This window comes from Podarcis liolepis (genome assembly GCF_965112155.1).
Source record: "Podarcis liolepis genome assembly, chromosome: 2".
NCBI classification, from domain to species: Eukaryota; Metazoa; Chordata; class Lepidosauria; order Squamata; family Lacertidae; genus Podarcis; species Podarcis liolepis.
This window is the reverse complement of record NC_139555.1, coordinates 10815650-10842354: the sequence shown is the minus strand read 5'-3', so window position 1 is coordinate 10842354 and position 26705 is coordinate 10815650. Positions and strand designations below refer to the sequence as shown.

The 26705-nt window shown below is 45.3% G+C and overlaps 1 protein-coding gene and 1 long non-coding RNA gene across 4 annotated transcripts in view; one reads left to right on the top strand and one right to left on the bottom strand.

Annotated features, from left to right (window-relative positions):
* The first annotated feature begins 690 nt into the window (after positions 1–690).
* The window catches only part of ESPL1 (extra spindle pole bodies like 1, separase), a 38941-nt gene continuing 12926 nt past the window's right edge, over positions 691–26705 (top strand). Inside the window, exons 1-17 of one of the 3 annotated variants that reach the window (XM_083489768.1) lie at positions 691–883; positions 2533–2621; positions 4044–5159; positions 5999–6103; positions 7313–7433; positions 9327–9463; positions 10723–10910; positions 13827–14069; positions 15466–15610; positions 16406–16568; positions 17208–17350; positions 18663–18797; positions 20419–20538; positions 21275–21446; positions 22905–23033; positions 24850–25006; positions 25480–25589. In XM_083489768.1, coding sequence (XP_083345894.1) covers positions 2541–2621; positions 4044–5159; positions 5999–6103; positions 7313–7433; positions 9327–9463; positions 10723–10910; positions 13827–14069; positions 15466–15610; positions 16406–16568; positions 17208–17350; positions 18663–18797; positions 20419–20538; positions 21275–21446; positions 22905–23033; positions 24850–25006; positions 25480–25589 — 3265 coding nt within the window. In that variant the 5' untranslated portion in view covers positions 691–883; positions 2533–2540. Of the gene's footprint in view, positions 884–915; positions 1114–2532; positions 2622–4043; positions 5160–5998; positions 6104–7312; positions 7434–9326; positions 9464–10722; positions 10911–13826; positions 14070–15465; positions 15611–16405; positions 16569–17207; positions 17351–18662; positions 18798–20418; positions 20539–21274; positions 21447–22904; positions 23034–24849; positions 25007–25479; positions 25590–26705 lie in introns of those variants that run through there. The other 2 variants (XM_083489769.1, XM_083489767.1) reach the window with 2 other exon arrangements.
* Positions 11103–13998, bottom strand: LOC310700681. The gene is made up of 2 exons (XR_014522707.1): positions 13909–13998; positions 11103–11321 (listed from the first exon to the last, which is right to left on the bottom strand). It is a non-coding gene; the product is annotated as an uncharacterized lncRNA (long non-coding RNA).

Below are 26705 nucleotides of genomic sequence, written 5' to 3'. Positions count from 1 at the left end.
CTATTTCCCCTGTGAAAAAAAACACTCTCCTCCTCCTCAATGGGCGTAGCCGAGGGGGCAGGTGGGCAGCTGCCCCCAATCTATCAAAATCAATACAAATCTGAGGTTTTGCCCCCCCCCCACAAAAGCCTGCCCTCCCTAACAAAAATCCTGGCTACGCCCATGTCCTCCCCTCCCAATAAATGCGCGCGAAAGTAACAAAAATCTGCAACACCGAGCAAAATAATAATAATCATTTATTATTTGTACCCCGCCCATCTGGCTGGGTTTCCCCAGCCACACTGGGCGGCTTCCAACAAGGATTAAAAATACATCAAAACCCAACCAAGACCCACTTCGCCAGCTTTCTGCAAGAACGGTGAGCCGAGGATCCGATCCCTTTCACGTGCGGAAGGAAATCGGAGAACTGAAGAGTTGGAAGGGGCCCGAAGAGTCATCTAGTCCAACCCCTGAGATGCATAAATCTCAATTAATGCAAACGTGACAGATGGCCACCCATCCAACCTCTGCTTTAAAACCTCCACCGTTCCACTCTTCCTCTCGTAAGTTCAAATCCATGGGCAACGGGACTTCGCCGTCGCCCATCACTGGCCGCAGCAATAACACACGCGATCCTATGCAAAGCGGCAATGCATTCCAGAGGTAGAGCTCGCTTGTAGCAAATCCCACGAGGCGCTACGCTGTTTCCGCAGCGGGGAAGCGCAGCCCGGGAAAGGCGGGGCTTGCAAGGCGGCGGCGGCGGTGATTGGCCGCGGGCGCCAATTTGAACGGGGAGCGCGCGGGGCGCGGTTCCGCTTGCGGGCTTCCTCGCTTGTTTGCCTCGCGCGGCTGCCAGTTGGGGAAGCGGCCCCGCCGACTTCGAGGGGTCGTCGGCAGACTGGGGGTAAGAAGATACTGGGAGTGTGGGGGGGGGAGGGGTGCGTCTACACGGCGCAATCTGAATCCTAGCCGAGTCTTTTCTTATAGTGGCAGAGAATATATAGAATATATATAAAAACCGAACCGGTTTTCTATCCCGAAAAGTGGCGGAGTCCGAGCCCAGCCCGGGAAGAGGGTTGTGGGGTGTTATTTTGGAGCCAGTGTGAATGCCCCTCAGGGCGGAATTCGGTTTAGGTACCGGCGGGCTTGGGAGGAGTTTGATGGCTTGAAGTGCAGGGGTTGCATTGAGGTAAAAAGTGCCCTTCAAGGCGTCCTTCCCTGCCCCCAATAGACTATAAATGCCGTCTTGATTCGCGGCTTCCAATGTAATTGTGAGGTTTAGCCTGTTTTCTTTATTGCTGCTTCGTTAATAGCGTTTTGTAGATTGTTTAATTATTTGTCAGTTGTTTTATATGAGTTGAATGAGTTCTATGAGTAGCCGCCCAGAGTGGCTGGGGAAACTCAGCCAGATGGGCGGGGTATAAATAACAAATTATTATTGTGCTGTGTTTGTGATGTTCTATTATGTTCTGCTATATTGTTGTCATTTATTAATTTATTGCTGTTTGTTGTTTATTGCTCGTAAACTGCTTTGAGGTTCATTTGAATGAAAAGTGGCTTAGCAACCCAATCAATTACCATATTTTTTGCACCATAACACTCACTTTTTTCCTCCTAGAAAGTAAGGGGAAATGTCTGTGCGTGTTATGGAGGAAATGCCTACGGGTGGCATGCCTACAGATTTTCCTCCTCTAAAAACTACGTGCGTGTTATGGTCGGGTGCGTGTTATAGAGCGAAAAATACGGTATCTCTTTTAAATGACCTAGCAGCCAGGCTTCTCTTATGCTCCATATGTAGTGAGAGGAATTGGCATGCAAGCAACAGTGAGAGACTAGAGGGGTGTTTGTGTGTGTAGCAGTCCAGAAAAGGAAGCCTTTCTTCAGCACAGTAAGCTCTGGTCTAGTTGGGACTTCCTATTTTATGGTTTTCTATGCCAATACAGTGGTGCCTCGCAAGACGAAATTAATTCGTTCCGCGAGTTTTTTCGTCTAGCAAATTTTTCGTCTTGCGAAGCACGGTGTCGGAAAAGTTTTGGAAAAGCTTCAAAGATCACCAAAAACCTCAAAAAAGGCTACCACACCGCGTTCTATGAGTTGCTCCTCGAAGTCAAGTCGCAACTGTATTAACGGTGTTAAGAAAAAGGAAACAAACTTGCAAAAAACGCAAGCCCATAGGGAAATTCGTCTTGCGAAGCAGCTCAAAAACCGCAAAACCCTTTCGTCTAGCGAGTTTTTCGTCTTGCGAGGCATTCGTCTTGCGGGGCACCACTGTACTCTGTCACCACCAGTAGCAGCCCATTTTTTTCTGGTGTAAATTATTGCTGTTTAAGCACCAAGGTAGGAGATGTGACTCAAAGATTCTTGCATTGCAGGGGGTTGGACTAGATGAGCCTCAGGGTCCCTTCCAATTCTGTGATACTGTAACAATTTTGTACTGTAACAAGGTAGGGATGAGGGATATAGGACCAGACTAAATGAGAGAGAGAGAGAGAGAGAGACGCCTCAGCTCTGAGTATGGGCTGGTAATTTTATTTGTATTCTTGCTTTCTGCAGGATGCGAGATGAAGTTCCTCAAAGACGTGGATTTTGTGGCGCGGACCAGCACTTCCCAAGAAACACTGACTTTGTTGTCTGAGTTGAAGGTAATGCTGCTAAATGTGTTGATAAGGAATGGCTTTTGAAAGAGGGTTATATGGCTATTGTTCGCCATGGTGGATAAATGGAATCCCGAGAATTAGACACAGTATATCTTTTTTTCCCCATTTTTTTTATTGGTTTTCACAACATTATAAACAAACAAACACATAAGACAAACAAACATAAATCATAGCCTTATTGAAAATTACACTTATTAATATTAAGTGACTTCCTTGCTTCCCCTTGGCTGGATTTCATTGCATATCCTTTTAACGGTTTTCCAAATCACAGTTCTTATAAAATTTAACTTAAACGTTAACATCCTTAGATCTTCACATTATGAAATTAAACATATTAATTCATCACTAAAATCCTAAGCCAATTAAGTATCTGCAAGCTGTTTTCAGTTAATTTAACTTAACATATTTAACTAAGTAATCATTAAATTTAACTCACTGTTCATGATATTCCTCCTCCTTCTGGTTGTGGACTCTTCCGGTTAGGTTGGCTAGCTCCGAAAAATCCATCATCTTCATCTGCCATTCTTCTATTGTTGGTAATTCTTGGGTTTTCCACTTTTTAGCTAACAAAATATGAGCAGCAGTTGTGGCATACAAAAATAATTTAACATCTTTCTTGGGCAATTCCAAACCTGTTATTCCAAGAAGAAAGGCCTCTGGTTTCTTTATAAATGTATATTTCATCATTTTTTTCAGTTCTTTATAAATCTTTTCCCAGAAGTCTTTCACCTTGGGACAGGTCCACCACATATGATAAAAGGTTCCTTCCTTTTCTTTACATTTCCAACATATATGGTCACAGTTAGGATATATCTTTGCTAATTTTACAGGAGTCAAATACCATCTGTACATCATTTCCATTATATTTTTCTTTAACACAGTACATGCCGTGAACTTGACCCCTTTCTTCCACAATCTTTCCCAATCCTCGAGAATTAGACACAGTATATCTGAATATGAATACCAGTTATTGGGGGATAAATAGCTTGTGAGCTTTTTGTAAAACCTTTAACTGACCGTTACTTAAGTTGACATGGCGGTTTTTTAGCTGATATAGTTCCTGGTGGTGACTTGCATGGGGTGTTCTAACAGCCTTCCTGTGCTGGGAAAAGAAATGCCAAATCTCACAATGCCCAAAAGGACTCTGGATGCATGCTTTTCTGTTTGTATAAATCAGTGATGGAGAACCTGTGGCCATCCATATGTTGTTGTGGGACTCCAGCTCCCATCATCCCTGACCATGCTGGTTGGGACTAATGGTGGTTGAAGTTCAGAAACATCTGGAAGGCCATAGAGTTCCCCATTCTTGGTACACATAGTTACATTGCCTCCAGTAGGGGCTTAGTAAACCTTAAAAAATGGTGAGATGCTCTAACAATGATATTAAAAGTCTCCTCTCAATTTCAGGAATGCCTTGAGGGGGAACCCAAAAATGCAGACTGCCCATGCCAAGCCTCCAAACAGGTCACAGCATGTGATAGAATCCTACGAGCTTGCATCCACAGGCTTGGTGAAGGTTTGGAATGTCCTGCTCACTTGGAAAGTCTCCAGGCCCTAGCCGAGGCAGCCTATGGCGGCTACACTGCAGCAAGGCTCCAGTATATTCCCCTCTACTTGGAAAAGTTGCTGTTCCATTTGCTGAGGGGTCTGGCTGCTCAGGGCTCCTATGATTCTTCCCTAAGGTTTGCTGATCTCCTCTATGGGGAACTCTTGAAGTACCAGCCTCCCCAAGTGCCTGCTGATGACTATGCGGCTGTTGCCAAAAGCACCTTTGGCGTGCTGTGGAAGAGTGCGGACGGCAGGGCTAAACTGGACAAGACTCTGGCTGAGTTCAGGGCTGTGCTCTCTACCCATCTGCAAGCTGTACGCTTCTTGATGCTTCTGGAGAACGATGCCGGCAACCTCTCGCTTCAGGAGGCCCCGTACTTCACCTCCAACGTGGCCCGGCATGCCTGCATTGCAGCTGTGACATTTGAGGCCCAGCGGAGTCCGCTGGGAAAGGAAGAGGCCCATTTTCTCAGTGCAGAGTTATTCCACCAGTTGGTTGCTGCCCTTCTGGAAAAGAGGGGTGTGGATGCGCATTTGGCCTTCCAGGACTGTCTCTGCATCTTAGAGCTCACTGTGCTGAGGTGCCGTTACCTCTGCAAAAGTGGCTGCTTCAAAGAGAGCGATGAAGTTCTCCAGCAATTCGGAGGCTACCTGAGAAAGTCCAGCAATGAGGGCTGTTTCTTTAGTGTGGCTTTAGACGTACTCTCTGCTGGAATTGAGCTGAACAAAGTGTTGGTGCAGGCTGAGGGTTCAGTAGAGCCCTTCTTCATCCAAGCTACTCAGGCTCTAAACTCCTCACCAGATGCTCAAGAGCCCCTGCTTAGAGTGCTGACTGAAAGCTGCCAGTTGCTCGTAACCCCTTTCTCTGGACTTGCAAAGAACAGCAAACAGGGCCTCTTTAACCTGCGTGATGTTCTGGGGATCTCTGCTTTCATGGAAAGTTACGTCGCATTACTCCAGAAGCTGATGAGTTTAGTGAGTAAAGCTTTCCCTGCCTATACTTTCATACAGTCCTGGGTGTCTTTGTGAGAGCAATAGTGCATGGCTGAGATGTAAGCAATAGGGTTTTATCCTGGATTTGGGGAGGGGAAGGTGCAGCCTATGCAGAGATTCAATGAATGTGGTTCAACAAACACTTAAGGCTTTCAAAACATGTCTTATTCCATTGGTTTAGCCTAGGGGTAGTCAACCTTTTCATACCTACCGCCCACTAATGCATCTTTCTTGATGGTAAAATTTCCTTACCGCCCACCAGTGCTTGATGGAAAGAGGATTCAGCTTGTGCCGTAGAACCCCCTACCGCCCACCTAGAATCCTGAAACGCCCCACTAGTAGGGACCAGGTTGACAATCCCTGGTTTAACCTGTGTGGGCAAGAGGAGGTGGGAGGGGGTAGGTAGGATAAATACCTTTGCTCTGCTATTGTGAAATCTAGAAAGTTGATTTTCAAAGTACAGCCTTTTCTATAGTTGTGTGTGAGAGAGAAGAGGGGGCACAATCAGATTTTTAGAATGCAAATGTTAGCGTTACATCTCAGAAATATGTTTTCCAAGTTCTCACCTATTGCATTTTACATTGAAGTGTGAAAAGACTTTGTAAACTCTGCCAATGGTAGTAGGTAGATTAATAAATTGTATTTTTCCTGTCTCAAATTAAAATAGGCCAGTTCCTCTGCTGACACTAGAGTGCTACTGTTTTTGTTTTAATGGGATTTTTAGGAGGGCTTTCAGCGCAGTAAAGGTTTTGTGAGTAATCTTATACAGGTTTGACCTGGAATTGTTCCAAAAACTTTCTGTCGACTTTGTCTTCTATAAGGTTCTGCCAGAGAACATGAGACAGCAGCAAACTCTGAAGAAGCAACTGTACCACTACTTCCAGATATACACGACTTTGGTATCTGATACTCTACAGACTCTGCAGGTAAGTCTTGAATGGACAAAAACATTCAGTTTGTGGAAGTAAGACTGAGGTTGTCTTCCTTGGGCAGGATAAGCAAGTCTTAGTCTCTTTAAGATGTTTGCTGCCTTAGTTGGGGAGCTTTTGGTCTTCTGTCCAAATGTCTGGTAGCAGGACTGTGAAAGACATTTGCCTGGAGATTTGTTGAATTGCTGCTCCTTGTCAGAGTAGACCAGGGATGAAGAACCTGTGATCTTCCAAACACTGCTAGACTGGAACGCCCATCATTCCTGAGCATTGACCATGCTGGCTGAGGTTGATGGGAGTTGTAGTCCAACAACATCTGGAGAGCCACAGATTCCCCATCTCTGAAGAAGACAGTTCTGGGCTAAATGGAACTTTGATCAAACAAGGAAAAGCTCGCTTTTATCACCTATCCAATTCCTATACAGTCGTACCTCAGCTCCTGAACGCCTTGAGAGTCGAATGTTCCAGCTCCCGAACGATCAAAAACCAGAAGTGAGTGTTCCGGTTTTCGAACATTCTTTCAGAAGCGAAACATCCAACAGGGCTTCCACGGCTTCCGATTGGCTGCAGGAGCTTCCACCAGCCAATCAGAAGCCGTGCTTTGGAAGTCGAATGGACTTCTGGAACGGATTCTGTTCGACTTCTGAGGCACGACTGTAAAGACAAGATACTGACATTGTTCCTTTCACATCAACAGAACGCCCATGGTTCATAAATAAGAGAAAAGTGTGATTTCTTTTTAGCTGTAAACGTGGAAGCTGACCTCTGAAGGGCAGAAATATAATACCTCAACTTGACTATGTAATGTGTGGCACAAGCCTCTTCTCCTACCAAGAATGCACACATCAAAGTGAGCATATCTTGTTAAAAAACCAATAGGATGTGATGTGGCTATCTTATGCCTTGAATGAGGAACTTTTGATTCTGTAAAGATCTGCAAATCAAAATATAATTGACAGGCACATTGAAAGATGATAGGAAATTGCTAGCTTATCCTAATCAAATTGCTTAGATAATGAGTTGATGCACAGGAAGAATAAAGTAGACACAAGTACTTGTGGCTGGAAGGCATGCAAAATGAAGGCTGAAGTCTTGGGCCACAAAGTAATTAAGATTAATTTATATGCAAAATACTGTGGTGTGTCAATGGCTGCAGGTAACTATAGAATCACCCTATACTTAAAATTTTTTTGGATTTCCACACAGGGGCCGGAATCTGCAGCACTGCCAGAGTTACTGGTGTATCTTCAGAAGGTTGTCACCTGGATGTTGGATATGCTAGTAGGACTTCCCAAGAAAGAGCAGGCTGAGTACCTGGATTTCTCAGGTTGGTTTCCAAGACGAACAGCTGTCTTTCTCCAGCTGTCTGAGTCTGAAGGTGGGATAGATGCTGCTGTGTACAGATCAGTTGGGGGCCATATTAAGGAAGAATGAAGAATGCACTCTTCATTTTTGGCATCTGTCTCTGAGGTGTCCACTTTTCTCTCTTTAATAGGTGTGTGGGTGGGTAGATTGCCTTTGGCAAGCTGAATTTGCTGGAGAACTTGGTCACTTGCTAAAATTCTGATGGATGATGATGATAATAATAATAATAATTTATTATTTATACCCCGCCCATCTGGCTGAGTTTCCCCAGCCACTTTGGGCGGCTCCCAATCAAATGTTAACAACAGTGCAGCATTAAATATTAAAAACTTCCCTTCAGATGTCTTTTAAAGATAGGATAGCTGCGTATTTCCTTCACATCTGAAGGGAGGGTGTTCCACAGGGCAGGCGCCACTACCGAGAAGGCCCTCTGCCTGGTTCCCTGCAACTTCACTTCTCGTAATGAGGGAACCACCAGAAGGCCCTCGGCGCTGGATCTCAGTGTCTGGGCTGAACAATGGGGGTGGAGACGCTCCTTCAGGTATACTGGACCGAGGCCGTTTAGGGCTTTAAAGGTCAGCACCAACACTTTGAATTGTGCTTGGAAACGTACTGGGAGCCAATGCAGATCTCTCAGGACCAGTGTTATGTGGTCCCGGCGGCCAGTCCCAGTCACCAGTCTAGCTGGCACATTCTGTATTAATTGTAGTTTCCGGGTCACCTTCAAAGGTAGCCCCACGTAGAGCGCATTGCAGTAGTCCAAGCGGGAGATAACTAGATGGGATTGGGATTGGTAACTGAGGGCCCCATGTATCCCAAGGGTCCTTTTTCTTGGTTCTTTCTCCTGAGGCACAAGCAAGGGGCTCCTCAGCCCCCGCCAGAGGTGTGAGCGTTAAGAGGTTCTGCTAGAATTATCTCAGCATCTGAGTCGTGCGCAATCCTGATTTACAGAGGGGTAATGAGCCGCTGAAGGTGTGTAAAGGGAAAAACCAAATTGCTGTTGCTACTGACTCTGAGAAAGAGCTTGTTTAAGAAGAGACCTTCACCTGCGTCTTGATTTTGTGCAGAGTTTTGTCTATAATGGTCCTTCTGCCCTTGGTTTAATTGAAAATATTGTGCTAGTTAAAATTTTATCAGCAACCCGAAATCATGATGGTAAACAACTATGGCTTCTTTAAGCTCATTACCTTTTCAGAACAAAGTTTGCGAAATATACTCGGAGTCGAGAGTGGATTTCATGCTCTTTATTCAGCTCATAGTGGTGAGGAGGAATGGAAGTTCCCCCGGAATGTCTGCTTTATATACATTATTTACACAATGGGCTGCATGTGATTGGCTAATTCCAAGATTCTCTTGTAGGCCAATCAGGTTGTGGATTCACTTCCACCTGGAGCTGGATTGGGTGGCTCCTGCGGACCAATCATACTGCTGTATTGTTCTAGGACCAATCAGACTGCTGCATTCTGAATCCTATTGTTCTAGGACCAATCAGACTGCTGCATTTTGGATCCTATTCAACTCGGTACATAACAGTTTGAATAGGCAAGTTTTGGACTAAGGGGAGGAGCCTGTAGCTCAGGGGTAAAGCATTCCAGTCTCAATCCCTGGCATCTCTAAGTAGGGCTGGGAGAGACACTAATCTGAAAATCCTAGACAGCTGCTGCCAGTCAGTGTAAACAATACTGTTATAAGGAGCTTCCTAGTGGAAGTATCCTGGACCATACAGGATCAGTTGGGTGAATTGGATTTCTCCTTCAGGAGATGAATCAGTAATCGGTTTTGTAGATTTCTGACATAAGTAGGTTTTAATACCCATTGAAGGTGGCTTTTAAGATCGGTTTTCTTCTTCTAACAGCATACTGTATATCACGGCTGGCATATAACTTCTACTGTCATAAGATGTATGCGGAGTCTAACTCTTTCGTGGAGCTTTTCTGCAGACGCTTGGCGAAGGAGGAGATTGTCACTTGTTCAGATTTGCCTACAGAAAAGGTAACAAAAAGTGTTGCTTGTAGTGTGCTAAGCTGGCATGGAGGAGACACACGGGTGAAATTCCGTGATCTACAGAACATGCATCTGCAGGTTGCTGATTTCCCTGAGCTATGGATAGACTCTCATTTTGTTTGAGTTCAATTTAGCATAGTGTGATGGGAATAATAATGAGCTTGGCCCTGGGTTCAGATCCCCAGGATTGAGGGATGGAGGTTCTCGGACAAATCACTCTTAAAGTTTAACTCTGTGTTTATTTACTTTGAAAAGCTAGGTCATCTGAGCTCAAAGGAGCTTACTTATAAAATGTGTAGGATTGTTGCTTTGACTTAACTCAGGGGTGGCCAACATGATGGCATCCTCCAAACTTTGTGTAGTGCAGTTCCCATCATTCCAGGCTGTGCAGGCTGGGGCTGATGGGAGTTGGGAGTCTAACAGTATATGGAGGGCAACCTATTGTCCAACCTGTTCATAGGTGCTAGGATTAAAATGGTACTCAGAGGCCTGCAACTACTGATTTGGCTGGCTGACTCAAAACCAGTATGTTTAATTGCAGCCCTCCTCCTTGCCTCCTCTTTTTCAGCTCTTTTCTGTGGACCGCGCGATGTTCCAACCCTTCTGTCTTGGGCCTACTTTTGTCTTACACCTCTGCCTACACCTTCTGTAGGCTTTTGCTCCTCCCTATCTCTCCCCCACCCTCCCAAGTCACATCTTGGATTTTCTAGCAATGGCATCCAGAGGTTTGAGAGCAGACAATCTGTGACATCAAGGCAGTTCAACCAATCACTGCAGGAGGCTTCATCACCACGTATAACCGATGAATAAAGCCAGGAGCTTTTTGACAGAAGAGCCGAATAGAAGTGCAGTAACCTTTAATGAGTTGCCAGGATTTTTTGGCAACTGGATGGGCGGGAAAGGGTCTTAGCATGACATCTTGGGGAGTTGGTCAGTTAGAAGACATTATCAAGCTAGTTGGCATGGTTTGACAGTTTTAAGGCATAGGCTGTAGTTGAGTAGTTCTTGCTGTAGCTCATTGTTTCCCCAACTTGGGTCTCCAGCTGTTTTTGGACTACAACTCCCATCATCCCTAGCAAGACCAGTGGTGGTAGGAATTGTAGTCCAAAAACAGCTGGAGACCCAAGTTTGGGAAACACTGCTCCAGCTAATGAGAACCTGAACTAGAAAGGCTTTACTTCTTCTCTTCAGGAAGGAAGACGAGTCTCCACTGCATGCCACTTGAATGTTTTTCTTTCTCTTCACAGCTACACAATTGCTTTAAGCTTCAAGTGGAGAATTACAGGAAACTGGGCTTGTTAGAGGAGGCTCTCCAGGCTGTGGTACTTTGGCTGGCTGTTCAGGGCAGCAGGATAACAGAACAGATGGCAGAGCCAATCTCCGCCTGGGTCAAAGTCAAAATTGATGCCAGCAAATCAGATGACCTGAGACTGAAGTAAGAATGGAACCGAGAGATTGGGTATTACTCTTAAAATGGGGGATTGAGGTTTGCCCTGTCAGAACTTGAAACTGGCAGTTCGTGGGGAAACTTTTGTATTTGTCTTGCTGCATATGCGTAGCTTTTGGGAAATTTGCATCCTGTCCTTCCACTGTTGAAACAGTGCTCAAGTTGACTTACATACATCAGTTTAAAACCTGATGTCTGTTTTATTCATGCTTCTGAAGTTAAACACAGCATACAAGACTACTAAAAGAGGAATACATTTCCTGCTCTTTGTGGCATGGATCTTCCCTGCCACCCCTCACATGCATAAAGATGTTCCAGCTTATATCTCCTTTGCCGGGAAAAGGGACACCGCTGGTTCTGAAGGAACTGGAGAATTTTACCTCATGTCACATCCTAGTACTAAAGAAAGAACATAGGAAATGAGGCTGGTATACCCATTGACACTTAAGTCCTCCCTTAAGCAACAGTCAAGACTCTATTAAGCAATAAAATCTGTGTATATTAAATGTATATAATCATCTAAGCACATGGTGCTTGCCAAAACAGCTATGACAGGGCTGTACTTGAAGGCACTTGCAGTCCAAAATAGACCCAGAAAAACGACGGCTCATGGAATTCTTTTTTTTTTTTTGTCATAATTTTTAATTGATTTTTATACAGTTTAAAAATTTCAATTCAGTTTCCATACAGTATTCCTGTAGCATTTTGACTTCCCATCCTTCCTTCTGTGATGTTTCAAATCCTTATATCTACTGCCTTAAATATCATATTTCTCTAAAATACAGTGGTACCTCGGGTTAAGTATTTAATTCTTTCTGGAGGTCCGTACTTAACCTGAAACTGTTCTTAACCTGAAGCACCACTTTAGCTAATGGGGCTTCCCGCTGCGCCGCCGGAGCACGATTTCTGTTCTCATCCTGAATCAAAGTTCTTAACCTGAGGTACTATTTCTGGGCTAGCAGAGTCTGTAACCTGAAGTGTATGTAACCTGAAGCGTATGTAACCTGAGGTACCACTGTATATCAGTTCCTATAATAGTAATTCCTATAATCTCTGCTATAGGACAAACAAAAGAATGCTTTGTTACTTGACATCAGATAAAGTGGGAATGCTCAGTCTGCTGTTTTCTGACCTTTGTGGGGTTTCCATAAAATGTTCCACAGGGTTTTTAACAGAATCCACCAAACCTGTCTTGCTGTTCATGGAAACCTCCAAATGTAAGGACTCATATTGGTAGCAGAAGGAACGTCACTGCCGCAGAGTTCCATGCAAAACTTCGCATGGGTGGCAGCAGTAGAATCCAACATGTATAGGCCTAACCTGTGCAGTAATTACCATTCAAAATTGGTGCAAAATGTTGGGCCCATATATGGGGTCCCAGCACTGGGTTCTTGCGTATTATGATGTGTGGTGTGACAGATGTAGTCACAATCCCACATCATATTACATGCAGACCACACATTTGGAGGTGCTTGTAAACAGGGCTTTAATTTCAGTACAGACAAGTTAACCAACTTCCCAACTTTGCTAGCATCTGGAGGCTGCTCTTTCATGCACAGCTTTGCCACCAGCTCTTCTCCCTATTCCATGTACAGAGTCAGGTTGTCCTGGCAATAGGCATAAACACTGGTGTTTACCACGTATCAAATAAAAGTGACTAGGGAGGAATCTAAATTGATTCATTTCTGTACTATTTGTTCTAAACTTTTGATATACATCAATACAACAGAGACAGAACATAGACCCTCAACGTTCCCACGAAGTTTGAGGAGTGATATATTTTAGAAAATTAGGATAAAGTGATTTCTCCATGCCTTGGGGATTGTGATGATAAAAGATGCACCACACAAATTAATGTAGGCTATTATTTTCTCTTTTCTGCCCCTCTTATCCATTCTAATTTTTCTTCCCACCCCCTTTTGTATCAATATGTTCAACATTTTTATTTTGTCTTTATTTTAAAAATTAAAGTTTCTTTAAAATAACAAAGAGCTTCATTCTGGCAGCAGTACACCTACTCTGAAAAGTTTTAATGGCAGGCAACATAGGGCCTATACCACTGTAGCAGCATCGTTTGAGCTGCTCTCCAAGGGACCTTGGGCCTGTGGCCATCAGACTGGCTCTAGCAACTCCACACCTGCTGAGAACACACAATTTACATAGGATGGATAAAATTCATTTTCTGTGTGGTTTGGTTAAAAGGTAAAGGTAAAGGGACCCCTGACCATTAGGTCCAGTTGTGACTGACTCTGGGGGTTGCGGTGCTCATCTCGCTTTCTTGGCCGAGGGAGCCGGCGTACAGCTTCCAGGTCACGTGGTCAGCATGACTAAGCCGCTTCTGGCGAACCAGAGCAGCGCACGGAAACGCTGTTTACCTTCCCGCCGGAGCGGTTCCTATTTATCTACTTGCACTTTGACGTGCTTTCGAACTGCTAGGTTGGCAGGAGCAGGGACCGAGCAACGGGAGCTCACCCCGTGGCAGGGATTTGAACCGCCAACCTTCTGATCGGCAAGTCCTAGGCTCTGTGGTTTAACCCACAGTGCCACCCACGTCCCCTGGTTTGGTTGCTTACTGCTAAATGCGTAATGCTAATACGCTGAAATAAAAAGGTTAATTAATGTACTTCTGTGGTGGTGGGGAACACACTGGTGACGGGGCAGCCTGAGGGCAACAGGCTAGCTTAGGAAATGCGGGGCAGACCTCTGGGCATAAACACCTCAACACCATTTCTGCTGCCTGAGGCAGCCAGATCACTCTGCCTGATGGTGCAGCTGGCCCTGGAGATGTCTGGCAAAAAGAGAATAAAAGGCACACTGTGTTATTGTAACCGTGTAATCTGGAGTTGCCCTACTTTGGGTCTGTTGTAATTTCCCCTCCTTGTTTTGTCTGCATGTTCATCACAGGACTCTAAAGGAGGGCCTGGAGGGGTACAGCTTGGATACGGAGGTCCTCATGAAAGTATTGTTGGAGGAGCTGAAGGCTTACAAGACCGTTCGGGTAGACACTGGCCAGGAGCGCTTCAACGTGATCTGTGATCTGCTGGACATATGTTCAGAAGGCAGCGGCTGGGTTCACGAGCGGGCTGTGATTCTGGTGGAACTGGCACAGGTTCTGTGTTACCATGACTACAGTGAACAGACAGAATGGTGAGTGGCCAGTATTCTCTGGAGCTTCTATTGTCATCGGTGCTCGGGGTCCTAGCTGAGGTGTGTGCCCCTTGGAGAAGGAAGTGGCAATTGATAAGATTCATCTGCGTGGCAAATTCAACTTTAGAAATGGAAGGAGGAGCTTGTTCCTTGTATTGTGGCTATTGGTCCTGCCCAGGCCCTGCCATCTGCTTGCTATAAACTTTTATTTTCCTTTTCTCTGTCCAATTTCTCATCCTTCCTCTAAGTCAGGAGCAGCTAATCTCTAATCCTCCATCCCCACCCTTTGCTGAAAAGTGTTGGGGTTCCGCCACAACTCAAGAAAGAACTTTGAAGTCAAGATGTGCAAATTAAGAAACCTTATGCTAGAGAGGCATCTATGTTCTAAGGGTATAATTTACTTTTTTGCAGCACTCTTATCAGGGCATTCTGCTCTGGCCTTTGCTAAGGTTTCCCTCCATCCTTTTAATATTGCTGACTTATTTTTGCTTTTATTTTGGAAAGCAAAAAGAGTAGCTTCTCATGAATGTGCCCAACCTAGGAGACCTTGTGTTTATAATTCTCCATGTTCTTCATTCTACTGTTCACAAGTCATAAATACAAGCATGTCACATAACAAATGGTGCAGAGTCCAACCCCCAGCGTCTCAATTTCCTTTCTCAGCAGCAGTTCTCTGCCCTCTGATCCCATAGCTACAATTCAACACACACATCTCGCCACTCTCATGGGTCAGAGCAGGGATGGGGAAACCTGTGATTCCCCTCCCCACAATGTTACTGGACTTCAGCTCCCATCATCCCCAACTATTGTAAAGGCTGGCTTGGGCTGATGGGAATTGGAGTCTAACAGTATCTGGAAGCCACAGGTTCCTTCACTCTACTGGCTGTCAATTAGTCACCAAGTTAAGTTCAAGGTGCTGTTTCTTGTGTATGAAACCTTCTACAGCTTGGATCCAAAATACCAGAAATATTGTCTCACCCCTTATATATCCAACTGATCGCTACTCTTTGCAGATGAGGGCCTCCGGCAGGTACCATCTTACTATGAGGCCCATTCCATACACTGTGGAAATCAGAACTTTAGTGTTGTGCCACCTACCCTTTGGAATTCCTTCTCCTTGAATATCAGACAGGCGCCATCTCTGATTTCTTTTTAGCACTCTCTGAAGCCCTTCCTCCTTCAGCAAGCCTTTTAAGTTGAATTCTTTCCCAGTATGCATCTGTATTGAAATTGTTTTTAAGAAAGTTTAGCCCTTGTAGCTTGCTGCCCTGGGAGGAAGAGTGGGATCTAAATTTAATAATTTGTGTGCTAAGATGTCCCTGAATTTGTCCAAAAGAGCCTCTATGGTTGATGAATGAGAGACACCATTGGCTAAACGCTGTCTCCTCCTCTGTAGCTCTGCCCTGGACTCTGTTCATGAAGCCCTGTGGCTGTTGGATTCTGTGCCAAAGACTCCCCAGAATGAGGAGCAGCTCCAGGACGATAAGGCCCAAGCCTTACTCTGGCTTTACATCTGCACAATTGAGGACAAAATGCGTGAGGTATGTGACAGTAAGCAAAGCAGCACAGAGCTCTGCCGACTAAATTCAGTGCTGCTTATATTTTGTGTTTTAGAAGTTAAATGCTACAATCTGTAAAAAATCATGCAGATTATTTCTACTAACCTTGCTGCAGAAGTATGTATGCTGTTTTCCTTATTTCCAAGCACTGAAACCTCATCCCTGACAACTAGAAACCTTAAAAAGCCCACCCCTCTCGCTTCTCAGATCTCTTCAGACATTTCCCCATTGCTTGCTTTCTTTAATCAAAATGTCTAGACACCTCCCCCATCTTCTTAAAATCTCAGATGAGTGTCAAGGAAAACAAAATTGTATTTGATTTTGCATTCTTTCTGCTGTCGTGTTGCTGCATACAATCCTAGTTAAAGTGTATTTGACTGTGTAGCAAGCAAAACATCCATAACACACCAATGTTTATTTAAGTGGAGATGTTGGGGATTGAACATATTTTGGCTTAGGAACTCCCTGCCTTTTTTGCTGTAAGCTTTTCAGCATCTCCAGGGTATCCTGCACTACAATTGTAATGTATAGTAGGATAGGATTTTTACAGTGGCATGGAGGTTGTCGTAAACTGAAGTAGCCTTTAGTGAAGAATTGTGATGTGTCAATTATTGTGATGCATCATGAGGTTTGGGCTCAGTGAAACCACTGTAGTGGCTTTGTTTGTTATGCCCTGAGCTGCTCCACAAGGGATGAAGATTTTATGCCACTGGGGACAGACAGTATGTCCTCTCACTTCCATACCAAGTTTTATCCAGGTTGCTTTTTCAAATGCAGAGCATCAGGCAAGAGCAGAGGACCAGGAGTGCCCATGCCAGGGGCCAGAAAGGCATACAAGATCTTGAAGGCTTTGAGACCAATGATCTTAACTATGAGAATAAATCCCAGGATGACAAGTTCCTGTATCTTGGCATTGCATTTAACCTGTCTGTGGATTCTGGTAAGGAACTAGGTTGGGCAGGGAGGGGTGGGGTGGGGCGAGACACACATACATTTGAAGCAGGTGTAGGGAACTTTCATCCTGCTGAGCTGCTAAATTTGGCCCACAGCGCCATTTCAGGCAAACCATGCCCACCTGCCAGTCACCTGATGTCATGATGTTGGGTGCGAAGATCTGATACAAGCATTAGGTGCTAAGAACTGTTAGCTTAAGTGCTGCCATGTGAGGTGATTGACAGGTGGGTGCAATTTTGTAAGCGGTATTGCCCGATCATGCTAGTGAATTTATCAGCTGATAATCAGGTAGAAAATGGGGAAAATAAGAGTGTGGATGTTCTCTAAGCAAGCTTGCTAGTTTGTTGATTTCCAACTGGATTGTAAAAGGCACCATAGGTATTTCTGACCCATCAAAAAGCAACCTTAAATTTTCATTGCTCAGAAAGGGACATGTGAAATGTGACCCTTGCTTATTAACTCCAACGGTGTAGCAGCTCCAGGTGGGCAGAGGAGAAGCCTTGATATGAGATGCGCTTGAGTTTCTAGTTACGGCACAAAGAACTGTGTTTTGACTCTCCCTACGAGGTGGTGATTGGCTCTGCAGTCTCTCGACCCCACCCAACACTCTAAATCTCTTTTTCAGTGCAATCAAAGTGTTTGGACGATGCCCTTGCCTTGTGGAAGCAGCTCCTCTCCTGCAAGGGCAGGGTCCCGGCTGTACGTAACGTTGAGCAGACAGCAGCATCCTTACACATCATGGCAGCTTTGTACAGAATGATGGGAAAGGTAATGAGCCAGGCACTTTGCTTGGGCAAGAAGTCTATATAACTGGGGTTTTGTTCTCTTTAAGCTTCCTGAAAGGCCCTCTCCCTCTTTCCCCCCCACTTCCCTGCTCTCATGCAAGCACTGTATTGTCTCTCTTTTAGGCTGATTGTGAAAAGCCTTGGGGCAGCAGCATGATGGCTGCACCTGAGAACAGCACCTCCCACCCCCTGTAGGAGTCCCATTATGCCCTTCCTTCTCCCTCTCCGCCCCTGCCAGTCTGAGGTGCCTTGCTTTCTGATTCGAGAACTGGGAGCAGAGACAGCACGAGAAACTAAGAGTGGCTCACAAGCTCTTACAACGAGCTTGCAATATTTAGTGCTTCTTGGTGAACCTAAGAAGAGTCCTGCTGGATCACACCAGTGGCCTGTCTAGTCAGTGGGTGACCATGGACCAGTCACCATCTCTCAGCCTAACCTACCTCACAGGGATGCTATAAGGATAAAATTGGGAGGGGAGAGCCATGTATGTCACCTTGAGCTCCAAGGAGGAAAAGAGTGGTGTACAGAGTGGTACCTCGGGTTAAGAACTTAATTTGTTCTGGTGGTCCGTACTTAACCTGAAACTGTTCTTAACCTGAAGCACCACTTTAGCTAATGGGGCCTCCTGCTGCCGCCTTGCCACCGGAGCACGATTTCTGTTCTCATCCTGAAGCAAAGATCTTAACCTGAGGTACTATTTCTGGGTTAGCAGAGTCTGTAGCCTGAAGCGTCTGTAGCCTGAAGCATCTGTAACCCGAGGTACCACTGTATATAAATGCAAGGAATAAAATAATAATGTTTCCCTCGAACTGAAGAGGGCGGTTCCACCCAAATGGCCAGTTCTGCCACGGTGAGTGGACCAGAGCTGGCAGCAATGTCTGGCTGTATATGGACCTATAAACATTTAATGAAAGTGTTAAAGGTGCGGCCTTTTGCTCAATTTCATTTTCTAAAGGAAAGAAGTTATAACAAGTCTCCAGATGTATTATTCTATGAACTTGACTGCTTTCCACATTCTGGAAAAGGTCATGGAGCAATGCTACTCTGCCGCTTAACTGGGAAGGAAGAGTGGATTGATTAGAATCAGATTTTGTATCTGAATGCCATCTGAGCAGATCTCCTCTACACCCAGGAAGGCTTTCCTGTTAGGTCATGGCAACTTTTATTACAGAGCTCGAGTCCTTGTGAGCAGAGTTCCCTTGAATAGCAAAACTGACCATCCCCGACTGTACTGGATTAGGTCCCCACCACCCTGCACATATTTAAATAGATTTATTTCCTTTTTTATTATGCAGCCATTACAGGCCATAGAGAGTTATTTCCTCATCACAGCTCTCTCCGGGGCGCTTGAAGACTCTGTGGGGAAGACCAATGCCTTGTGCCAAATTTCCAAGCTACTTCTCCATCTGGAATGTCCCAGTTACGCTGAGGTGAGCATGAAGAGTAGTGAATTGCAAAAGTCCCTGGCATCTCCTGGAAAGATCCCTCTCTGAAATCCTGGATAACTTTTGCCAGTCAATGTGGACAGTACTGGACTTGGATCTGATTCTGCCTAAGGAAGCTTGCTAGGTTTTGTGCCCTACATACGTATCACTGTTACAAATACCCTTTTAAAAAATGGCCACCTTATTGCTAGGAGACTTTCTGTTTCATCTACCCCAGCACAGTTGGCAGCAGCTGTTGGAGGTCTTTCTCCCAGCCCTCCCACCTGAAACTCTCTAACTAGTGATGTTGGGTGTTGAAGTTGGGGCTTTAAAGTTGCTCTACCACTGAGAATGGAGCTTTTTATGGCCCGGGGCCCTACTGGCTGCCAATCTGAGAAATGTGAGGATTGAATATGCTTCCTCAATACAGTAGTACCTTGGTTCTCAAATTTAATCCATTCCAGGAGTCCGTTCGGCTCCCAAAACAATTCGAAAACCAAGACGCAGCTGCCGGTTGGCCGCAGGAGCTTTCTGCACTTAATCAGAAGCCGCGCTAGATGTTTGGCTTCTGAAAATTGTTCCCAAACCGGAACACTCACTTCTGGGTTTGTGGCATTCGAGAGCCGATTTGTTCAAGAGCCAAGCCTTTCAACTACCAAGGTACCACTGTACAGCTTGGATGTAGCCATGCTATGCCTTTCCACCTCCTAAAAAGGATCACCAGATGTACTAACAATTCACTTTAACTCAAAGCATTAACAAAGAAAGGAAAATGCTGCTGGGGGCCTCAGAATTGGAGATGTCTGAATAGCAAATTGCACTGTGGGGGTCCTTCTTCCCAATGCACTGCCAAAGAATCATGCTTTTGATACATGATGGAAAGCCAACAGTGGGAGAGATGGGCAGACCTCCCTCAGGAGGCCATCTGACAACTGTGGCGGTAGGAACTATTTTGACGTCTGCTGTTGGGGCTCAGTTCAATCTTGTCTCCCAGTGGCTGAGTAGAGAATGATAGCTGCCCGAGGCCTTGGTTCAAAATTAGCAGTCTGACTTGGGCCTGAAAGCAAATAGCCAAAATAAACCTCAGTGAGGGCAAATGAGACAATCAAGCAACTGCACCACAGTATGCCCCTTCATGGATCACTGCCTTGTTGTGGTGAAGGGGCCTGAATAACGCCAAGACGCTATGAGCTATGCCATGCAGGTCATAGACGGACAGGTCATAGCTTAGAGTTTAGACTAAATGTGATCCACCTGGAGAAGGAACTGGCAATCCACTCCAGTATTTTGCCAAGAAAACTCCATGGACATAAAAAAGGAGAAGCTTTGAGAAGAAAGTGAGTTTCCAAGGCATGCTCTGGTTCATGCGGTCACAGAGAGTCGAACACGACTAAGATGACTAAACAACAACAACCACTGTATGAGCCATGAAGTTGACAATCTGGAGACAAGATTATTCCTGTTGGAGGCCCCATAGACCTGATTTCTTGATGGCTTTCTCATTACTTCCTGCTATTAAGGTCAGCTGCTGATAGACGGGACAAATGCTGGCTGAACTCTTGTTATTTCAACTTTAGCAGACAACTGCTGTGCTAATGTTCTTTTGTCCTGTTTTATTCTCTTGCAGACCACTTTAAAGGAGGCTGAATCATGCCTGCAAAATGTGGACAGAAAGAATGACTCGTGCCTGCTGACCAATCAAACACTAGCTGTGCTCCGTAGCAAGCTGTGCTTAGCAAACCACAAGGTATCCTCGTGGGGGTTGCCCTTTTACATCCACTGCACAGCACTGAGACTGGCAAGCAAGCCAGGTTACTAAAAGAACTATCTTCAGTAAAAAAGCGTTTGTGTGTACATGTGCCAGGAAGGAGAGAGTAGAAAGCCACATGGGAACGATGCTTTTGGGTCCGTAGGACCCTAAAAGGGAGCCTACTGCATTATGCTATGGCTAATACTTTGCTGAATCATTCAAAAACCAAGATTTCCCCTCTGCCAATATGTGATTCTTTCTGCCCATAAGTAGGCTGCACTGATTAATTCTGGAAGCGGCTGAACCATTTGTCACAATTAGGCTGCACCTCAATTTGTTCAAGATCCATCCAGGCTTGATAACTTTTTTTGTACTTGTGGGCTGGAGCTTTGATTCTGCGGGGATTCTGCAGGAATGAACTGAGGAGCCCCACCACTACTGGGCTAATTATAAACGTAGATCATTGCTAGCCGCAAGTGGGTTGGTTTTTATCCTATTCTCTGCAGTATGGATAGGAGAATGCTGGATCAGGTTGGGATATTCTAGGTTCAGCTATGAAATGCACACATGGGTGTCAAATTGCAGGCACTTCCAAACTTTCAGAAAATTTCGCTGGGGTCAAGAATCATCTGCATTCGTAAGCTTTTGCAGCATAAATCGAATGCTGGTTGGTGCACAGTGGAAGACAGTCTTCTTTGCAACTGATCATTTCCTCCCCTCTCTTTGTGGACAGATTGAAGAAGGTGTTATGCTTCTAGTAGAAATCTTACAGAACCCTGCTTTGCAAAGGTCCTCCAAGGTCTGGTACCTGCTCCGAGCCAGTGCTCTCCAGTTGACAGCCGCTTACCTTGGTCTGCCAGCTTCTGCCCTCCCACTGGCACTGAGGCAAAAACTCTGGGTTCAAGGTGAGTGCAGAAGCATCCATACGTCTCCTCCTTGATACTAATCTGTGTCAGCATTGCCCTTGAGCCAGTGCCACGAACTGGACTCATCCACTTCAGCCCTGACTGGGCTAGGCGAGCTGGGTAGCACTTCCAGAGACCACCTTCTGCACAGGAACAGGTCAAAGTGCTGTGGACTCACAGCTTAGAGTTGTGAGCACCGGATTCACTTCCACAAGAAGACAAGTCGTCGCACAGCAGAGTACAGCAGAGCATAAACGACACGGAGAGCAGCTCTGTAGAATATCTTCTTTATTCTATCTACAACTATAGTACACAACTATATACAGAGCTAAATGAGGTCTAAACGAAAAATGCTGAACTGCACTGCGTGTCTGCAGCTGCTCTTAGCAGCAACCTTATCTATACACACGATCTCTCTCTAACACTCAGTCTCTCTCTCTTTGATGTGAGGCTGGAGCGGAATAAGTAGAGAGCAGAAACCACCCCCCCTCCTCTCTGGAGAATCAGCAGAGAACATCAGCAGATTCTTGGAATAGGGAGAGGTGAAATCTCATCAATCTGTACTCGTCTGATACTTGCAATTCACTTGTCAATAAGTGAATTGTAAATGAATGGAAGATTTTGAGAACTTTGTGAGCTGGAGAGGGTATCCAAACATTCAAGTGCAGAGAGAAGATGTTCCGTTCCAGATGTATGGGAGGAACATACTAGAGTTAGGTTTCACCCAGCCAGTGAAAAGCATGTCATTCCCAAGTGGAAAGGGAACAGCCAATTTTAAATTCTGGGCAGAACAGCAGTGTTGGTTGGTAACCTGCAGTTCTTGGGTTGTAGTAAATTCCACCCAACAAGCAAAGATTGAGGGTTTAAGCCAGAGATGGCAAACCTGTGCCCCCCCCCCCGTTATTCTTGGATTCCAGTTCCCATCATCCATGGTCATTGATTATGCTGGCTGAGGCTGATAGGAGTGGGGAGTTCAATAATGTTTGGAGAGCACCAGGTTGCCCAGCCCTGTTTTTAAGCCATGCCAACAGTGTCATAGATCATGGAAGTTTCTTCCTTGTGTGTAGAAGAGGTTCCCACCATGCACTAGTCCTGTAAATAGTCTTGGAAGTAAAAATCTGCTTCCCTCTTAATTGCGAACTGTGTTCAGGGAGCATTTGCATTTCTTGGGAGCTGATCAAGAGTTTCTCATCTCTGAAAGCAGGTTGCCCCTTAAAATGTACGGCCCTAGGAAACCACTGGGTGTTCTGTAAGCTACATCCCAATAGTTATAGGCCTAATAGACGTGCTTATCCCTTATGTGGGCATTGCGTATTGTTCCCTTGAACACATCTCCCAAATATTGGCAGCGCACAGAGGTCCTTTCATATGGGTTGCTTGTGGAAAGGTTTCCTTGAAACTACAAAGCTTGTTGAACACAGTAGTAACATACAGTGTGTGTTCTCTCCCCTCATGCAGGGTGGAGGACCCCTGAAACGGCTCTGGGTGATGCTCACAAACTCTACCGCAGCATCCTGTTGAGTTTCTCACTGATTATCAGCGACATGCCTGCTAAAGATGTTTCAGAGCATCAGTTTGTAGATCACGGTAAAATGTTTATTGCTATCCTCTGAAAGTGTGCAAAGAATTTTGCTATTTTTCAAAGTCCTGTATGCATGAAACTTTCCCTAAAGTGGGGCGAAGTGGTCCACTGTTGGAATATTGCTGCTGTTTACCAGTTCCTTTTCAGCCCAAGGATCTATTGGATAAAACCGATATGCCGTATCTACCCTTGAAAGGGAGCAGCTGCTGTTTTTTAGTACTGATATAGCACCATCACTATGGATTGTGCTTTACAAGCTTTTTAGAATTTTATGGAATGCAAATTGGGATACAATGTAGGAAATCAATAAAAATACGATTAAGTAATCATGCAGCACCTAGCACAGCACATTATGGTTGTGACAACAGACAAAAAATTATTAAGTGGCCTATTTTCAAGTAGTTTTCAAGTAGTCTGGTGCATTTGGGAGCAGCTGGGCTAGACAGTTGTGCAAAAGGTGTCATGGAAAAATGAGTGGAGTAGCTTACCTAAATTTAGACTGTCCATATGCTGGTTTTAGTGATTTAAAAATTATAACTTGTTCTAGTTGAAGATGCTGAAGTTGTTCCATAAAAGATGGCAGAGATACACATTCTGGGTGTTATTCAGCAGCTAACTGGTCCCACTAGTGGAAGCCTACATAAGGGCTTCTGTTGGCGCAGTGGGGCTTCCCTGCTGTCACCCCCCCCCCCAGCATTCCCCCAAACTGGCCTTTGGGAGGCAGGAGATGCCCCTAGAACAGTGCAAGGGGAGGTGAGAAGGGGAATTGTTCCATCTGGCAAGCTGAAAATTTGCACTGACAGAACAATAGCCCTAGTGCTATGCTGAATTCTTCCCTCTGAAAATAAACCAAATATGTTTCGGCATACAATCTTGGAACTTGGTTGACCTTCGGTACTGGAACGGCTTCCTAACCGCATAAAATCTATGGATTGTTACAAGCAAATGGCCCACCAGTTGCTACTCCTTATTTTACTTTGTTCTCTTATTTCATTTACTCTGCCAAGCTCAAGCAATGAAACTTCAACAGCTCACCTCATCTGAGCAATGGGGTTTTTAAAAAAAATAAATGCAGGGAAGTAAACCTGCAACTTTGCAACCAGAATAAATGCAGCTGCAATATTTGATGTTGGGTGCAGAGTTCAACATCTGGATACTCAGCTGCATTTTTTAAAAAAAGTTTCCAACTCTTCTGGATGCATAGGTAGGTTTGAGAAACCTGTGGGCAAAATGCCCAATTAAATCCCAGAAAGAGGCTTTCAGTGGTTGCGAGGCTTTCTCCATGGCTTGCAGAATAAATTGTGCTAGTTAGGGAATGCTTGTATAATGTAGATGAGGTGCACAGTATGGTTTACCTTGGTAAAGAATTATCAAATGAGGCAGACACTAGGGCTGGGCGGTATCTGGTTTTCAACATTGTGATACATCAGCAGCTTAATACCACAATATGCTGATGTATCACAATGTCTGGAATGTATATTGGATCCTTTTTCCTCCCCAGTCCTACTGAGCAAGCCCCCATAACACTCTGGCTTGCGTGAGCTGGACGGGTGCAGGGGCTTCCTTAAACTGCTCAGTTGGGGGGTGGGAAGCCTCCTGCCCCCCAGTTCTCGGACAAGTACCCAGTGAATAGGTGGTCCCAAAGAATGCAGATGTCGCCTGCCCGATCTTAATGTATGTGGAGTTACTGTGTTCCACACTTCAGCATGCTGTCTCTTTTGAAAATCTTAAACATGGTGCACCTGGATGTAAAATTAAGATGCCCTACACATAGGCAACTTAATTGTTTCTTTCCCCACCCCAAACAAATTTGACCATCAGGTGATAACTTGGTGCAGAAGTGGCAGGTGCTGGCTGACATGTTTGTTTGCTCCGAGAGCTTTGTCTCCCTCCTGAGCAAGATCGAGATTGTCAATGAAGCAAAAGCTTTCTGCCTAGAAATGCTGAAAATCTCCATGAGGCTTCAATCTATTCGATGGTAAGGAATGTAAATGGGTAAGGAGGGGGAAACCCGTGGCTCTTTAGATGTCACTGAACTAAAATCCCTATCACCCCTGACCATTGGCCATGTTGGCTGAGTCTGGTGGAAGCAGGCGTCCAGCACCTGAAAGTGGGGGGTCAGCAGTTCTCCACCCCTGATATATAATGAAAATAACATTGCACAGATAATCTCATAGGTGTGGGAATTAGAGACCTAGACTCGAACTTGTGTTGGCCTAGTCCCTTCTCAAAAATGTGGACCCAGGAAGCCCAGAGGCAAGCCCTCCTTAATCTGTTATCAGTGCAGAGCTGTGATGGGCATAGGGTGGAGGAGAGCCTTTTGTGAAATTTTGGTACGGAGCAGCATGTTGAGAAAGGGTGCAGCGTGTGGCTGATGCCATTTGCAGGTCAAAGGTTTCAATTGTTGAGTATTGGGAAGCCTCTAATGTCTCCTTGGCCTGCTCTTATCAGGTGTGCTCGCTTCCTGGTCTTGAAGAGTGGACTGGAACTACAGCGCAGTGACCTGGAGCTGTGTCGCTTGGATCTGGAGCAGGTCTTGTTTCTTCTTGAGTCGGGCACAGGTGAGGCTTCTCCACCCCACCTAAAGCAGCCTAAGCAGGGATGGTAGAACTTTGGAACCTCTTGCTGCAAGAAGAATGGGGAGGCAAACTGCCGTCTGCAGAAGGGGAATTGTTTTGCCCTGTGACTTAACTCTAGGGGATAATCAAGTCTCCCTCTGGAAGGGTGGATCTGGGCTTGAGGGCATGGTTCCAGACTGATAAACTCTTCCCCTCTCCAAAAGCCAAACCCACCTACACGGGCAATGCGTCCCCACAAAATCATGTGCCCACAAAGTTAAAGTGGGCAATTCCACAAACACTTAGCAAGCAACAGCAAATCCTCCCTTTACAAAAAAAAGGAATACAAATAGAGAAAAATGGGCAGTTGGGCTGGGTACAACGTAAAGCAAAGCACCAGCCCCACCTGCCTGTCCCCCTTCCTTTCCAATGCTAAGAGTGCCTGTCAGCCCCAGATGGCTCCCAGAGCCAAAGAAAGAGGCCTAGGTGGCAAGAAACTAGACCCTCTAAATAAATTTTTAAAACCCTATTTTTAAAAATTGGGAGAGGCAGGATGCTTTGAGGGCACCCATGGGCAGAATATCAGCAGCCCCAGCTTGAGAGGGTGTAGGATCTTCAAACACACTGATATTGAGACCCGCTGTGCCATAGCTGTCAACTTTTCCCTTTTCTTGCGAGGAATCCTATTCGGAATAAGGGAATTTCCCTTTTAAAAAGGGGAACGTTGACAGCTATCCGCTGTGGGCTTCCTCTGAAAAGGTGCCACGCTTCATCCTTTCAATATTGGGAGCTAGGAATCTGAGCAACTTGGTTTCGTGTGTCCTGCCTGGGGATAAAGAACCTTTTACACCCCTCAGTCCGAAGATGACTTTCCCTTTGTGGAGGGTTCAGATCAGTGTTTCCCAAACTTGGGTCTCCAGCTGTTTTGGTTCTACAACTTCCATCATTCCTAGCTAGCAGGACCAGCGGGAACTGTAGTCCAAAAACAGTTGAAAGACCCAAGTTTGGGAAACACAGGTTTAGATCAATTTTGTGTTTAAGCTTTCAAATTGATTTGCGAAGTGTTTTCCGCTGGTGCCAGGGGGAAATACTCAATTAGCTCGTCTTTTCTACCTCCAG